Source organism: Toxorhynchites rutilus, chromosome 3, assembly GCF_029784135.1.
Source record: "Toxorhynchites rutilus septentrionalis strain SRP chromosome 3, ASM2978413v1, whole genome shotgun sequence".
NCBI classification, from domain to species: Eukaryota; Metazoa; Arthropoda; class Insecta; order Diptera; family Culicidae; genus Toxorhynchites; species Toxorhynchites rutilus.
The window spans coordinates 242,312,453-242,329,426 of NC_073746.1; the positions used below are offsets into that span (position 1 = coordinate 242,312,453).

At 38.4% G+C, this 16,974-nt stretch overlaps 1 protein-coding gene across 2 annotated transcripts in view; it reads right to left on the reverse strand.

The window, feature by feature from the left end:
- LOC129776958 (zinc finger protein rotund-like) overlaps positions 1–12,387 on the reverse strand; it is a 66,178-nt gene extending 53,791 nt beyond the window's left edge. For both annotated transcript variants that reach the window (XM_055782939.1, XM_055782938.1), the window contains exon 1: positions 10,766–12,387. In XM_055782939.1, coding sequence (XP_055638914.1) covers positions 10,766–11,137 — 372 coding nt within the window. In that variant the 5' untranslated portion in view covers positions 11,138–12,387. The remainder of the gene's footprint in view (positions 1–10,765) is intronic.
- Positions 12,388–16,974: the final 4,587 nt, after the last annotated feature.

The window sequence follows — 16,974 nt, forward strand, 5'->3', positions numbered from 1 at the left end:
TAAAAGATAAAAAATAGTGAAGCGATTCAAAAGTTGAATTTTTTTTCAGAGATGAACCAGAATAAAATTGTTCTCGAACAAAAAGCTCATTTTTCGAACCATCCTAATTGAAGATGATGTGACCGAGGGCGAAACAATAAAAAATACGAGTATGATATGAAAGATTTGAACCAATTTGGATCATTTTTGTCGGGAGGTCTTTATTCATGGAATTACTATGTTCTAAAAGAAATATTGATTTAATATTGACGCACTGTGCGTTATTTTGTGTGGGTGACTACTTTGTGTGATACTTAGTACCGTTATCTATTACTCATAGGAGCGCCGTATTGATTCGTGAACAGGTTCATTAGACATCAAGCTTAGGAAAAGCATAAACTGATACTTGGTTGAGCATAAACTGATACTTGGTTGAGTAAAATATGAGATTAGCATAGTTTCTTGCTGTGGTGGCTGAGAGCAGACAAACGATCACAAAGAGTTAAAGGGGACAATAGTTTATAGTTTTTCAATCCTCAAAACACTGCTGATAAGAACCTTTAAGTATAGCCTTGAGCGCTACTAATGATGCAGTCTTTATCGCCTCAATCGTTGCGAATTTCCGTCCTTTCGTCGATTTCTTCAGATTTGGGAACAGGAAAAAAATCGTAGGGGACCAAATCCGGTGAATATGGCGACTGATTGACGATGATTGAGCAGATGAATTATAATGATACAAAAGTCAGGATTTTTTTCCGCAATTCCTAATGTTCAGCTTCTCGCAAATGGCGCAGAGTTGCAAGAAAAACAAAAAAAGTAAATAGGAAGAAATTAATTGCCCGTACGACTTCTTGTTGCACTACACCACGCGTAATCTATGTGAAAAGTGAGCAAAACCTTGGTATCAAATCGATGTTGGCTCGCTTTTCAAGTCTTTACCCTTCTAGGATCTTCCATCGCAGCGATTAAGTTTTGATTTGGAGGTCATAACCATAGTTCGTAAGCAGTTTCAAACCCTTTTTGTCCAATCATTATCACCATTGATTCAATCAACAGCTACTGAGCGATATTCATGCGACAGTTCTTCTGTTCAAATTCACAATGTTGCGTGCGAAATTTGAAATGTCTTTTTATTCTTCGAACAAACATATTCAGATAAAATGTATTTAAACATTTATCTCGTAAACGGTTAGTCTTATGATAATAACTTTTCTAAAGTTATTATCATGCAGAATTGTGTGTAGAATACAATTGTTGTATTAAACTTACTCAAACATTTCATATTTCAATCGAATTAAGAATTTTTGATTGAAATAAAATCCAAGGCGTCAACAGAAACTGATAGAACAGAAAGGTGAAACAGACTTTAGGTATACATCCCGTTGGTAGTGTCGCCATATGTACAGATTTATCTGAAAAGGTACAGTTTTTTTTTGTTGTACAGATTCGCTGCACGCTATAAAATACAACATTTGTCGTAAGATACAGTTTTTCAAGTGTGAAATTCAAACAGTGTTTTTCTCTGTTCAATGCTATTACTTGAAATCACTAGAGAAGCACCCCTTGACATGAATGAAACCAGGAAAAACTTGAACAAACATCGCCGAGTAAACGTCAAACTCTAACACAACACACATCACTGCGCGGGTAATAGAGATGGGCAAAACAGTTCACTTTGATGAGCAGTTCACCCACTAACCGTTCATCTAAGTGAATCAGTTCTTTTGAACCGTTCTTTCGCTCTTTCGTTCAGCGGTATTAAGAACAACATAGAATGTTCATTCATTAATTCATATCGTTGGATTGGATAGTTGGATTTATATTTTTGAAATTTAGTGGGGAAAGATAAGAAAAAAATCAGCAGCGATTTTCACTAACAATTAATCATACAAACAATCCCGATAACACATACACGCAAAAGGCCAAACAATGAATTGAAAGCAACGAAGAATTTTTTTTTTCAACATGCCCTCACTATAAAATTTTATGTTTATCTTATACATGAATCGCCCCAGCTTCCCCCAGATTTTTTCTGATAATCAGTAAGTATATGATTGTCACGCGGAATTAAAAGAATACATACAATTTAAAATATATAGTTTTGCTTTTAAATCTACGAAAATCTTATTTAATTTTTAATCCAAAATATATATATTAACAAAATAAACCCTGCGTTACATGCATTTTGCTCATAAATGACAAATCGTTTTATTTTCCTTACAAGCGTTCTCGTTATATTTATCAATTTCGTCCAGCGCAAATCAGTTCAGCTGCACTAGTTCGCCCGCAAACACTTCGTTCTCAAACAGTTCGTTCCCAAACAGTCCACTCTCAATCAGTTCTTTCCCATACAGTTCACTCGCAAACAGTTCGTTCACAAACAGTTCACTCTCAAACAGTTCACTCGCAAACCGTTCTCACGGAATCAGTTCGTTCACAAACCGTTCGCTCGCAATCAGTTCGTGGGGAGAACTACCGTTCTTTGAAAAAGAACGACCGCTCGTTCACTCTTTTCGGCGAACTAGTTCTTTCGTACCGTTCGTGAACGGTTTGCCCATCTCTAGCGGGTAAGCCCATTGATTCAAACTTCTAGAATCAAAACAATCAATATTGAAATGAGCAAATTTAAGGCATACCAGCATCAAAATCTTTCTTTTTATTATAATAATCTATTGGTATTGTTTCAAGGAACATTATCGAGAAGATAAAAAAATTCAAATTCTTAACTCTTCCAATACAGTATAATAAGTGGCAACATTGGTCGTTGGAGTTATATGCCATAGATGTAAAATAAACTAATCTGTTAGAGCTCTAGGCAACTCAAGTTCGAACCCGCGGTAATTAAATTTGGATTTTTGTACCAATTTTTTCTATTGCAACAAAATGTGAATGTCCTAAACCTTCCCCATTTACTGAGCAACATAGAACACATTTATCATTTTTTTTTGTATTTGGTAATCGGCTAAAAAACAAAGAACAACATTAGAAGTCCATCCATTTGTTGAGCAGCGTAAACAAATAAAATACAAACAATATAGAGTTTAGACACAAACCTGGCTAGGAATGTTTAGCTCATGTCTTGCCAAAGTAAACATGATTGAGCGCTGTTGCAACCGTTTGTTCACGCCTCTGTCCCGGTCTGATTTCCGGATGGGCGAATAAGGCTAATCATAATTGTTAAAGCGTCAATAAATTGTATCAAGTAAGAGAACTAATGATGACATGATTTACGGTTAATATGCTCTCTCTATCGAATAAAAGTTAACCCCCCCCGCACACACACACCCCCCGAGAGTTGCGCACATATTTGCAAACAAGCAAATCGCACCTCTTCTCCCCTAGCCCAGGTGCTTAATGGTGGGTGGCTCGCCGAATGCTCGCGCGATGGATAATCAAATTGCAATAATAATTATCGCACGATGCGCTCTCTTCGCAAAACGCGCGCGGCCAACGCCATTTGAGATTTACCTTCGGAAGGGTTGGATTTCGATGGACGTTGGTTTAGTTGAGCGACCTTCGCACACACACACACCCACGTGCACACGCACACAAACAAGAACATTTTGCTGATTGTGGCGCACACGGGTGGCTATCGCAAGAAAAATAACCCAGGTAGATAGGTACTATTACCTGCGTGGAGCGGCGCGAAAACGCGATGATGTTAATGAATTAATTAAAATGAAAAGCTTGAAAGCGCAACACTGCTCTTTTGCTCTGTTGATGCTCCGTTTTTTTGTGGTGCTGCTGGCGCGGTGGTGGTTCAGAAAGGGGGGGGGGATCTAGAATGGTTCTCATATGCGAGAGATGGTCTTCGTACGTGAACATGCACGGGTAACGAGAATGGAGATTTGGGATGGATTTTACTCAAATTAGTTCGAGTCGTGTGTGATAAATCAGATTGTATGCGTGTCAGAGTGGAATTTTTTTTCGACAACTGTCATCGAGAGAAAGTACGCCTTCCATGCGTGTGATTTCAGTTTAAGTAAACCCTCTGTGGATGCTTTTAGTGTAATTAATCGACGGTAGCCCTAATGGTCGCAAATCATGTGAGATGACTTCCCGAAAGCAACAAAACAAGCTACGTACCGACATACATATCTGTCCATTTTGTCACTGTCAGAAAACACAAAAAAGATCTGAAAATAGTTCTCCCAGAGACCTTGATTCAGGTACACTACTTTGCACTCAAGAAGATCAACGCAAAAATTCGATTTTGTGTGCATGTAGTTCTGCCAGACCGATCGCTATCTTATCAACAGCAACGTTGTCACCGTTTTTCTGCCGTAATGCCTCTTTTCCTCCTTTTCTTTAGGACACCCATCCGAAATGTGAGTAGTGGCAGCCCTACCCGGAGCGGATTAAAGTGGGATTAGAACCCGACCGGATTACGCTGGGAAATCGCTGTCAGCGATTCGAAAGTATTTGGCTAATCCTAATTGATGGTTCGCTCACGGACTGACTGACCAATAATCACCTCTGGCACAACTGCCAAAACGCAAACATCGCAACGCGTCGGCCTAATTATGCAATTTCCTCGGAAGGATCAGAGGAAGTGCGCGCTGTGCGCGCGTGTTTTGTATAAATAACTGATCCCACCCGAAAGCTGATCTCTTTGAAGCCGCCGGAAGCACCACCATCATTTGTTGACCCTGGTCCGGTGGAGCAGCGGCATTAGCCACTGTTGTGATAAGCGCGTGCGAGTGCTGAATGAAATTTGTAGCCAAAAAATAAAAAATCACTACCACTTTCCTTTTTTTTTCGAAGATTGTGCATCTCAGCGGGGTCAAGATTGGGGTTACGCACCGAAAAATCTGTTTGGCAAGATGTTTGTGGTGTAATTTATTACGAGCTTCCTAGGGGCGGTAATTGCAAAAGGCTAAACACAGGAGATAAGTAACTGGCTGATGACTGAACTTCCCTTTCCGAAAAAAATAGTGCTTAGCATTCGGTGAATTGAATAGAGAAAGTGATAAGAGCGGTCTTGAAGCCGATGTCTTTTGGAAAATTGAAAAAAGGCTGACAGCCTGGTTGGGCAGGACTATGGAATCAATCACTTTTCGTCGGTTTGTTTTCTGTTCGTTCTAAAAATATATTACGACGCTAAAGTTTCGATGATCCTCAAGGAAGTAAATTGCCCATTTAACCAGTAGGATTTATGTAATAGCCTTAAATCAACACTAAATCTGCATACAGAATGTTGCAGAAATGCTATGCATTATATGGTCATATATGGCGGATATAATGCTAGAAATGGAAAACTAATTTGACAGACCTGTAATGCGACACGAATAATTAGATGTTTTCACCTCTAATTAGACATTTTTCTAAACATCGTGTTTGGGACCCAAATTATGGTCCCAGATTGAAAGTCGTCACCAGCCGTCGACACTGAGTGATGCCTCGGTATGTCGAATTAGAGGTAACTTACTGTATACAACTATTTGGCATCAGAGATGCTGAATTAGTGCCATAATAGAGTTATTAGTTAATGCTCACAATTACTTGGGAATCGTATCAGAAATCAATCGGCGTGAAAATCAACCGTTTTGTAGGTTATAATTTTAATTTTTCCTCTTTTTCAAAAGTTCCATTCCTCCATCCCTTATATATTTTTTTTTCAAAATAACAATTTCAATCGTCAACGCATTGTTGTCTTCGATCAACTGAACGCAAATGCGACAATCACTTCGAACAGAACTTTCTCAGGAACCGACACTCTTGCAAAATGGTGACTGTCATTGCCTTCTGGGAAAATATTTCTTCTCCCTCGTGAAGCGCGCTGTTTTCGCTTTACGTTCATTCGTTTCATTCTTCACACTCAAGCGAAGTTTCGATTCATGATTTTCATCGCAATTTTAATTTTTTGAGCAGCTTACACTCAAATGAATGTTTAGTGGTTGTATTCCAATCGTATTCACTGATACTGATAAAAACGGTGAAGTTGCCGACACCGGTGGGGTGGCAGTAAACGTGACTGCTATAGGGGAACCGCGGGTAATACGGCCAGTGGGGGTAATATGGACAGGTGGGTGATTTGTATAGTTATAATGTGAATTTCAAATTTCTGTTAACGAGAACATATTCTACATGTTATTCTATAATTATTGAGCCACCCTATGGCAATGAATACTGATCAATAGTGGAAAAGGGAAACAAAAATCGAAAATCATACATGATTCCGCGTGTGGATGTAATTTTAGCTGCTTCGATATTAAGCATTTTGAGTGGTTTCATATCAAAATTCAATTCGCTGATGGTTATATTTCGATTTGTGAGTTAACAGAGAAGAGATATTGAGTATGTACGGAAAAGTAAATTCATTTTTGGGTGGAAAATTTAAATTATTGAAATAATTGTACTGGTGTGGTAAAACGGACAGTTGCCAGCGGGAGTGAGATGGACTGTGAAAAATATATTTAATCTGTTCCTAAGGAATGCCCTGCGTCTATAAATGGAAATCAAATCACCAAATGTGGACTGTTTAGAAGCTGACTGGAACCAAAAGCAAAATAGTTGAGGGTCTATTCGTTTATACTGCTGAAAAGCACGATATAACTTCTAGGTGGATTAATTCGATTTTTTCATCATTCAATGGATATTCGTGATGATTTCAGACCTTGGTTGAATAAAATAATTCTTCTCGCGATCGATAAAAATCTACGCTTAATATATTACAAACCTGTCTATATTACCCCCACTATAAGTCCATATTACCCGCATCGAAAAAAAGGATGTACTTTTCGGTCTGTTTTAATTTCAGTAAAAAAAAACATAGAAAACACTTTTTTGTGAAATATTTGGCCAATTAGGTAGAGAAACAGTATAAGAAACTGCATTAAAGTTTTGGGAAACATGAGTTTCCAAAGATATAATTGAAGTTCTTCTTAACATGTCCGTTTTACGCCCCCACCTCCCCTATCCATTTTATGCATCTTTTAATGCGTTTTTCCTCGAAAACAATTCGGGAAAATTCATTTTGATGAAATGTCGCGGATGGAGCTTTCAATTGAAAGCTACGAGCGTTCCCTTTCGAAACGCGAAGTGAAACACTTTGACGATGATAATGAATATAGCTCATTCAAGCAGTTCCAATAGTCCATGAAAGGCTTCTAATATTCGTGAGGTGTCAGTCCCCAACCCACTCACCTTCAACTCACGACAGGCTGAAGTCGTTCCGTTTCGACTTTTTATTTGAAACAGCTGATTTTCATATGTCCAATTGATTTGATTTGGCTACGTTTGAAATTAACAAATCTTTAGCAAACGTTCATTTCTTTCTGTTTTAAAAACTACAAAAGTATCTTATCTACAAAATTCACTATCTTGATATGAGAACTATAAAACTTTCTAACCTGAAATCATTTCGAAGTTTTACTAATCAAAGGTTGCAGATGAGGCCGTGAAATATTTGCAAAAAAATGGTGAATCCAGAAACTGCACAGTCGAGTGATCTCAAGAAGTACTTTTCATGGCAGAGTAGCCACAAGCCCTTCCTATCAACAAAGAACATCGAGTGTCGATATGCGGGTTCTTAAAGACACACGTAGGCAACGATTTCAACCCTTCTGGAAGCAAGTTCTACATTCTAGGATCGAACGGACATGTTACCGTGTGGTGAAGGCCAACATTGTGTAGAAAGCTAGTGTGTAGAACTGAAATAGAAGAATTTTCGAGCAACCGTTAAACATTGTGGAGGATCTTGAACGCTTTGGGAGTTGTATGTCTGAAGCCGGCATGGGGACCTTGCATTTTATCGATGAAATCATGGATCAATACGTATATTCTGATATTCTGAAGATATATCTATAACTTTCAACAACTATCCGGCAGCTTGAGTGCTGCAGGTCGTAAAATCACCCGCCCACAACCGCCTAATCTTAATTGAGTGATTGTGGCATCAGTTGGACGCTAACACATGAAAGTAGTCCGCCTACCAAGCAAACTATCGTCTGATCAATCCCAAAACCCTTCATTGATTGATCGGCCTTTTTCAAGGCTAGAGGCGAATGAACTCTGTAGTTTGAAGTTCCTATAATAGACAAAAATCAATCAATCAACAGAAAGCATTATATCACAAATAAAGAGCCACTGAAAATTTCACACTTGAAAATCCATTCGATTCATGCCAAAGCGGCTCAGCGATGCTCTGAGGAACGAGAGATACTACAACTCGAGTTTGATCTTACACTTTGAGTTTTAAAAGTGGATGTTACGCTCGAACTGATGTAGTGTGCTGCGTGAACGCAGCCCGCAAAAATATGCGCAGTCAGTGTCAGATGAAGTTAATGTGTCATATCATGCCATATTGGTAGTTGAATTCTTTGCATTCGGATGTCATTTTGAGTAAGATTGAATCAAATATCGCGTCGTGGAAAAAGAAGTTAAATTTAGATAGAAGTTGAATAGTTTAAGGTAAGGTGTGCTTGTTATAATTGGATTGATTCGTAGAATTAGACCAATGGTAATTTTGTTTGTAGTTCACTCGCCTGTTTGAGCATCGAGAGTATACAGAATATTGAATAGACATTTCGAAAAAGGCAAACCAAATTTGGGAGCAGCGAAGTAGAAGCATTCAGTTATAATTATAATTATCTATATATTTTTTAATTGAATTGCTAAAATTGCAGCTTTGAGTGTGACAGAAAATCATACTTCATCGAGTAGTTTTATTTGAATAACAAGCTTCAGACGAATTTTGCTGTGAGAAGTCTCAGAACTTGTTCTTGTGTTGTTACTACTCAATCATGTTTTTAAGTATCTCAAGAGAAAATGGAACTTTTGTATGAACAAAACTGAGGAAGTGGGCAAACAATTAATCCCATAATACTAAGAGTGTTCAGTAATCATTTAACAGTTTGGAACTTCTAAAAGAAAACAAATCTATCGATGGACGACTATGACTGTGACTCACTGTACAATCATCGCGAACAAAGTTGAATTTTCTAACCAAAAACGTATGCTTCGGGTTCGAAATTTCATTCCGTTCAATATGTTTATATTACTCGCAAACGATAGCTCCAAGCTTATACAGAATACGCGTATATTTGAAATTGCCATACACCGAATACACCGGGATCATTGAGAAAGACAAATATAAACAAAAAAGACATCTTCGTTGAGTAGATAAATTTATTCTATTGATCGTCATTTCTTCTGATTTTTTTTCCACTTTTGGTGATTCACTAATATACTACTGCTTTCTAGAGTCTCCTATAATATTTTGTAGTGATTGCGTGAGTTTTATTTGCAGTCACTGATGGGTATCCCGGCTCCGATTGTCAAGAACCGCACTTCTTCCGATCAAGTCAGCGTCACGGTCGTCAATACCTATTCCAAGTACCCCGATCAACTCACCGTTCGAATGTCAATTGCTCACACAAATGTTGCAAGACGAATTGCACATTTTTAAAAGGATATTTTCGTTTATGAAATCGTTTTCGGAGAGTTAATTATTGGGGATCCAAGATCGGGTTAGTTAAAAATTTGGCTTCTCAAATTTTACTCATTCGAAATCAAACTGACATTGTCAAATTTTAAACATGTACCGGCGGAATCATTGATCCGTATTTTGATGTGAAACATATCTTCAAGCTATACATTCACAACTGAAAAAACTGACAACTGTTTTTGATAGATACAGGGTTTGACATTTGTTATCAAATTCCATCTCCAAATCATTGCCTACCTATGTGGAGTTGCCTTCAAATGGCTTATCTTGAAAAGGGGTAGAAATCGAATTAGGATGTTTAGTGTATAATTGAGGCATACCGTTTTGACTCAAATTCCGAACACTTCATTTTAAAAGCAAAATTTATCGGGGTTTTTATCTTTTAATTATTTAGAACATTGATGTTCAGTAAAGTAAAGTAAAGTAAAGTAAAGTATTCGGAATATGAGTCAAATAGATTCGGAATACTTGTAGATATTTATTCCGAAAGAATACTTTTTCAGAAAAGAACTCGGACTCTCAGAAGTCCTTTGAAAAAAATGTAATAAATTTTAATGGAGAATATATCAGAGGGAAAATATGTCTTCACTGATGTTTGCAATGGAAACATTGCATTCAAGAACTTTTTAACCGATGTATCGAAAAAAAAAATATGGCAGAGTTTGACCTCTCTGTTAGCTGTGGTCATGTGTAACTGTCACATGATCCCCAATTAATACAATTATATGAATATTTTTAATATAAACTGGGCGTGACAACAAAATTTAAAAAATGTTTCTGTACTTGTTTTGTTCCCTGTGAAAAAATCATATTTTACAGACAGACATAATATTTTCATCCGTCTGTTTTGCAATTTTTTTTCCACCGAATACGTCACTGGTTCTGGACCAAAGCTATAGAAGACACAAAATGAAACGAAATAACTGCCCAAAACGCAGTTCGTTCCTCGCCTCGGTTCGAATCCAATAAGAATTGGCCACTTTCGGCCCACAGAGACAATTGTGTAGTCCTTCGGAGTGCGCTCCCAAAGCCCAGCAAGCAAAGTTGCATGTGTGTATGCCGTCTTTTGAAAAGGTGTTTGTCCCTCTTCTTTTGTGAGGCACCCCTAAATAGAAAAGGACCATCGCAAGCCGCTCGGCCCCTAGAAGCCCATAATCTTCGGCGTATGTAAATTTTGTGCAGTCAGGAGCAAGGGAAACGGGAAAACAGGCTAGAGATTCCGTTGCTTTGGGCCGGGTGTTTGTACGTAGAATAATAAGTAACTCTGTGAAGTTTTGAAGCGTCCGTTTTTCAACACCAGGATATTCGAATAACAATAATAGAGATGAGGGAACTTACCTTGGACTCGTTCATCTGCGCATCGGTGATCGACAGGGGCGTCGGCGGGGTCGATGGGGCACTGTAGTGGGGTTTCTGGTCCTCCGGGTGGCGCATTTCGGTGTCCGAGTTGTTGTTGTTGTTAGCCGCGGCTCGCTGCTCGTCCAGGGCCTGTTTGTGTACCATGGCGGCATAGTCGATCCGATCGTTCTGCTGCTGCCGCAGATCGTTGATGTACGGTTTGTAGTCGTGGACAATCGCCGACCGGAGATCGGTGGAGTTGGCCGCGGACAGTGCGTTCAGCTGACCCAGCACGCCCCGTTCGTTCATCGAGCGGAGCTGGTCGATGGACCGATGGATGTGGCTGTAATCCCCGGTGGGGATCTCGGCCATTAGCGGTGAATTATGGTAGTCCAGCCCGCCGCCGGGCCGGTACTCGATTGTTCTACCCTCCAGGGTGCTGGTTGGGGGGTGGTGATGGTGATGATGTTGTAGGGAGAGAATTTTGGGGCCGTTTTTCGACGGACTGAGCGAAAAAAAAATCGTTCACGCTACGATTGGTTCTCCCGCTCGGCAGAGAACCTGTACTCACTCCTGTACAGTGATTGTCAAAAATTCTACGATAAGGCACGCAACTTTGCACGGATCTTCCCTCTCACTAACCACATCAATACTTTAGCCACAGTTTGCTGCTGTTCACTTCCCCTCTTATCACTTTGAAGTTTACAGTTGTTTATTTTGGCAGGATAAACTGCTGGAATGGGTCAGCACTTGTTCCTATTTTTTTTTCTTTACTACACACATGCATTCACCGAGCGAATCTCCTTTTGGTGTATCCCTTCAGATGTTTAAATTTTCTCAGTTGTCGTTCTCTCAACCCAAAAAAAACCGAAGCAAAAGTCGCTTTCGAAAAAAGACTGCTGCTGCCGCTGCCGCCGCAAGCACTCACGTACGACGAATTTCACAACAATCCCGTTGCGGAAACGCGGGGGTGGCTCTGTGTGAAGGGGGCCTTTTTTATGTGGTATATAGCGAAAAAAATAATTCGCATAACAACAGACACCGATGACTCAAATACCAAAAAAAAAAACGGATAAACGGAAAGAATGACCGACCGAAGATGTGTGCGCGGGTGTGTTGTCGATCGACCGAACGCTCAAAATGCGCTCTTCACCGTTTTTCTGTGTTCTATTCCGGGTTCTCCAAACCCAACGGAGCGCGAATAAAAACCAAAATCCAAATCTTCACCACCAAAAACTCGCGTGTATTCACGCGCGCTCACATACGGACGTTTTGCGCGAATCGTCACTTCACTTCCGAATCAGTTATTCACTTGTTTTTTGTTTCTCCTCCTCTTCCGTGTCACGCAGAAGTTGATTCTTCTTCACAACAAACACACGAGAGATCGAGATCACCGAGAACCGGCGTTTGCGTGCAGGACTTTTTTTTCCTCTGTGTTATTCCAAAATCATCAAATCAATGAAGGAACCAAATAATAAAAAAAAATCTTTTCCTAAACTCGAGGGCTGCGCCGCGCGATAAATTGTACTCTCGCCTTCAAACGCGTGTGAAAGTGGGCTCAACTCGCATAGGGGCGAAAATGTGTGTTAATCAGCGCAAGGCAAAAACTCGACTGGTTTTAGAAAAAGTTTTTGGTCCTCAAACTTTTTAGCATTATAATCTTGTTCGTTTTGTGTGTGCCTCTGCCTCTCCAATATAATACACTCAGGCGCGCGTCATTTTTGTGTACATACATTTTTATTTCTAAAAACGCCAGCCAATGTTCTCCTCAAACCGCTGCCGCTATTCCGTTGTACATATGCATGCACACAGTACCAGAGCAATCATAGGAGGAGGGTTGAGAGTGGTGAGAGGCGAAGCAAAGCGAAGCGTTTGCGAGAGGGTATGTGTGTGTGTGGTTTAAAAAAAATCCTAGGGGAGAGAGGGAGAGCGAGAAGACGGAAAAAAAGTGATGATCATACACACATCACTCAACCCAGCAGCGCAGCATACCGACAGCGGCTAGCTGAAGAGCTTATGTATAGGAGCCGTCATAATCGTGTGCCTATGTGTATGCTGGATTGGCTCCGTTAGGGGTGTCCAGAAAGAAGAAAAAAAAATAATTCAGAATTAATCATCAAGGATACATGTGACTGAATAGAAAAAAAGGATTCAGCTGATTCCGCGCCAAGTCGGCAAGTGAATGGCAACCACTTTCAGAATTCATTCAAACCTTGTGGGTGTGATGGTATTTGTTAATTAAGCACATTTGCATACTTATTTTTTCGAAATTAGTTTAGACATTTCTGATTTTTTTTTTGAATCGATATAACTAAAATGGCAAATTCTATAATAATTTGACCTATTACTAACGATAAGAAAATGGTTTATCTGAATTGAAATTCTAAATCTACAATCTAAATTTGGAAAAAAAAAGTTGTAGTTTAAGTCTCACAATGAAAAGAAAAATTCATTTCAAAAACCAAAACTCAATTTCCTCAAAATGGTTCAAAATATTTCGATTTTCTGAGGGTTTTTTAGTCAAATATACAGTACGTGTTATAACGTTCTCATTATTCTTCTTCTTGGATAGCACTAACGTTCCCGGTGGAACTTTTGCCATCTCAACGTAGGTATTACTTGCGTCATTTTTATTAGTAGTACCTAGTTGAGATTTCTATGCCGAAAAACATGCCTTGAATGTATTCTGGAGTGGCAAGCTCTAGAATATGCGTGACCACAGTGCAAGTCGGAGGAAATTTCATTGACGAAAACTCCCCCGGCCAGAACGGGAATCGAACCCGAACACCCGGCATAATAATGTGGGACGCTAACCACTTCGCCACGGGAGCACAAGTTCACTAGATCCACTTTTTTTTCATCTATCAGAGATATGTAAGAGCTCGGTAAAAATTAAGTATACAGTGTGTCATCGCTTATAAGACCGGTCAATTGGACTTTATTGTTTTGTTCAGACCCGAAACAATTAAAAAACAAAATCGCCAGAGTTTCATAACTATAAAACCAGACGGCAAAACTCTCACTTCTTCACAAAATTAACAAGTGTTTCGCATTAATTACAATAAGTTTCCAATTCGTAGATCTTTACTGCTGTTCTACGCATAGTTGTCCCATATTACTTTTTGACAAATTTTCACTTTTCTTCATAAAACGATGTTTTTATGCCTTATCTTCTGGAAAAACACAAAAAAAGTTATTGTTTGTTCCCAGCTTTTAAGAAAAACAACACCAAGCTTAATTCACTAATTTCTTGTTTGGACGAACGAACTAAATCTCAAAAAAAAGTTTAACAGCACACGTTCACCTTGTTAGTGAATGCCTAATAAGAATGAGATTAATATTCTGGAAAGGTGTTGCAGATCACTCCCTCCTTCATAAAACGATGTTTTTATGCATAATCTTTCGGAAAACACAAAAAACTTAGTGATTGTTGCCTGTATTTCAGAAAACAACGTTCAATTGTCCCGTGTTGATATTCTAGGCATATCTGTCCCACCATGAATTTTAAGCCTGTCATCATCCTTGATAGATTCAAGTGAGGGGATCTTGTCACAATTCATTAAACAATAGTTTAGTGCTTATAAGAAACCGGGTGTATTGCTAAATTCATAAACTTAAAGATTCTGGTAGACAAATATGCTAGAAAACTTTGATAGCGTTTTCTTAGTTGTTGATTTTGGAACATGGGACATGGCAGTTTAGTTTTCAATCAGATCAAATAAACTTTTCGAAGTGGTTTCGACCATCCTGCAGCATTTTGTAGTGTGTATCTCGTCCACTCAGAAAATGTTCCTTGTTTAAGCTCTTCAAAACTCTCGTACTACTCATTAGCTGCATCAACTCTTCGTACGATCACTCCTCATAAGTTCTCGATTGGGTTTTGATCTGATAAACAAGCTGACTATTCCAGAATCTGAAGCTCCTATTCGTTAAACTTTGTCATGGCAGTCCGGATTTTAACAGTTGATGAAAAATTACTCAACTATCACAGTGGTTAAAAAAACCAGCAGTAAATGATTCTGAAGTACTGCGTTGTTATTCTGACGATTCATTTTTGTTGACGAAAATCTATTTGAACCAAGCCTTTTTGAGAAAATTCTCTACTCCTAGGTTTTCCTTACAGCACAACTGAGCACAGTTAGATATTTTCCAATTGTTCAATGATTAGTTTAAAAACAAATTTGTTTTTTTTTTTGTAATGGGTGCGTAGAAACATTTCCAATCGATTGATTGAAATACCCCTCCGATCTGTGAATGCAGATTACAGATTTTTTCGGTTTTCATGCAAATTTACAGATTTTTCAAAATAACGATTCAATATTATTTATGGCTGGATCTCAATAATATTTTCCCCAACTCACCAATTTTCTTCGTATATCATTCGAATCAGTCTGAATGATTTTGGCATTCATATGTAGCGTGTAGTACTGCTTTCTCATGTTCAATTTAACGCGAAAAGATGCAAAAAAGTTATACAACTGTTTATCTTTTACCTACTAAAGCACAGTGAATACGAACTTTTACGTGGCTACCAATCAATGATACTAAAGGTGAGATTATGCTTTAAAATTGAACTTATTAATTAAACCCTTTGCGGTCTTATATTATTTCGACATGTGTGTCGAACTGATCGTGTGATATCTTCTTCGTGTGGTATCTTTCGCTTGTATCACAAAAATAATTATTTTGGCGTCCTACGTCTTTTAACTTTCTGTTTGAACATACAGAAAAATGGTCTTTACATCTACACAGTGCCGCAATACATGGAGTTTTAACATTAAGTCTTTCCTCAAGCATGGATGACAACTATTGTTTATACTGAGGACCGTTATCTATTATTCATAGTATCACCGTTTTGGTTCGTGAATAAGTTCACAAGACATTAAAATTCGTTTAGAAAAAGTGTGGACTGATACATTGCTGCATGAATTATAATTTTTGTATACTTCTTTGCTGTGGCGACTGAGAGCAGACAAACGACCGCAAGGGGTCAATATAGATTTCGATATAGTTTTTTTGAGAAAAAACTCAGATAAAAAGATGTTTTGAGACCAAAAACACAGATTTTATTTTGCAATCCTGGTGACCACAATACAAGTCGGGAGAAATTTATTTGACGAACAATCTCCCGGCCAGGACCGGAATCGAACCCAAACCCGAACCATGATAATGATAGACGCTAGTCACTCAGCCACGGGATTACCAGTCACATCTATAAAGTATCAATTAATTATGAGAACGCATTTTTTCTATTTCATAAATCAGTTGGTGTCAAACCCCTCTCTCTTATTCACATTCTGGAATTCAAATTTCACGATGCGATCGAACTTCAATTTTGCATTCTGCAATTCGATCGAACAGTTAGTTACAAATTTCGAACGCTTATTGCAACTGCAGGAGAACTGTGAAACCAAAACAATAACAAAAATCGGAAATGGTTACAGATTATGTACACAAGAAACCGATGTCCGATTTTCCAAATTATTCGTTTTTCTTGTTAATGAAAGGATATTTTTACGATTAATATATTAAATGAATGTCTAATGCGTTCATTTCATTCTATAGACTTAAATCAATTTTAATTTGAAAACAATATAGTGCAGTTGATAATACTAAAAATAGCGTAAACTAAAAGAGTTTAGCGTTGCATTGCATTTCACCAGCAAAACTTTGGAAAAGTGCAGTGATTTATTGAATCCTTATGCTCCCATCAATCGATTGCAGCAGTAGAACTCTATCTAGGTTAAAACTGGACAGCCGATGATCTACCCTGCTTATAAAGACAGACGTACTCAAGGAAGAAAATGCAGCTGAATAACGCGGAAAATGCATAGCAATTTTATAACTTTTCAAATATTTGGATCTGAAGCAACGTCGTGTAACGATTGTAGAAAACATGCTGGTGATATTCGTAATATATTCTACTTGTGTACATCTCTATTCCGGAATCTGATCGTATTTCAAAATAACACAATGCAACAATCTGTAATTCGATCTAGTCAAATCCAATCGGTTTAAGCAAATGCAATTATGTCACACAATTAAACATTGAGCTTCGTTTATAAATGAATGAAAACTAACTTTTTTGTATCAAATGTGATAGAGCAGGACATTTTCTGCAAGTGCTGAAAAAATTGTACTGAAATTGTCGATCTACATCGGATTGCGAAGTTTTTGTTGTTCTTTAATGAGTTGTTTAGAGTTGCACA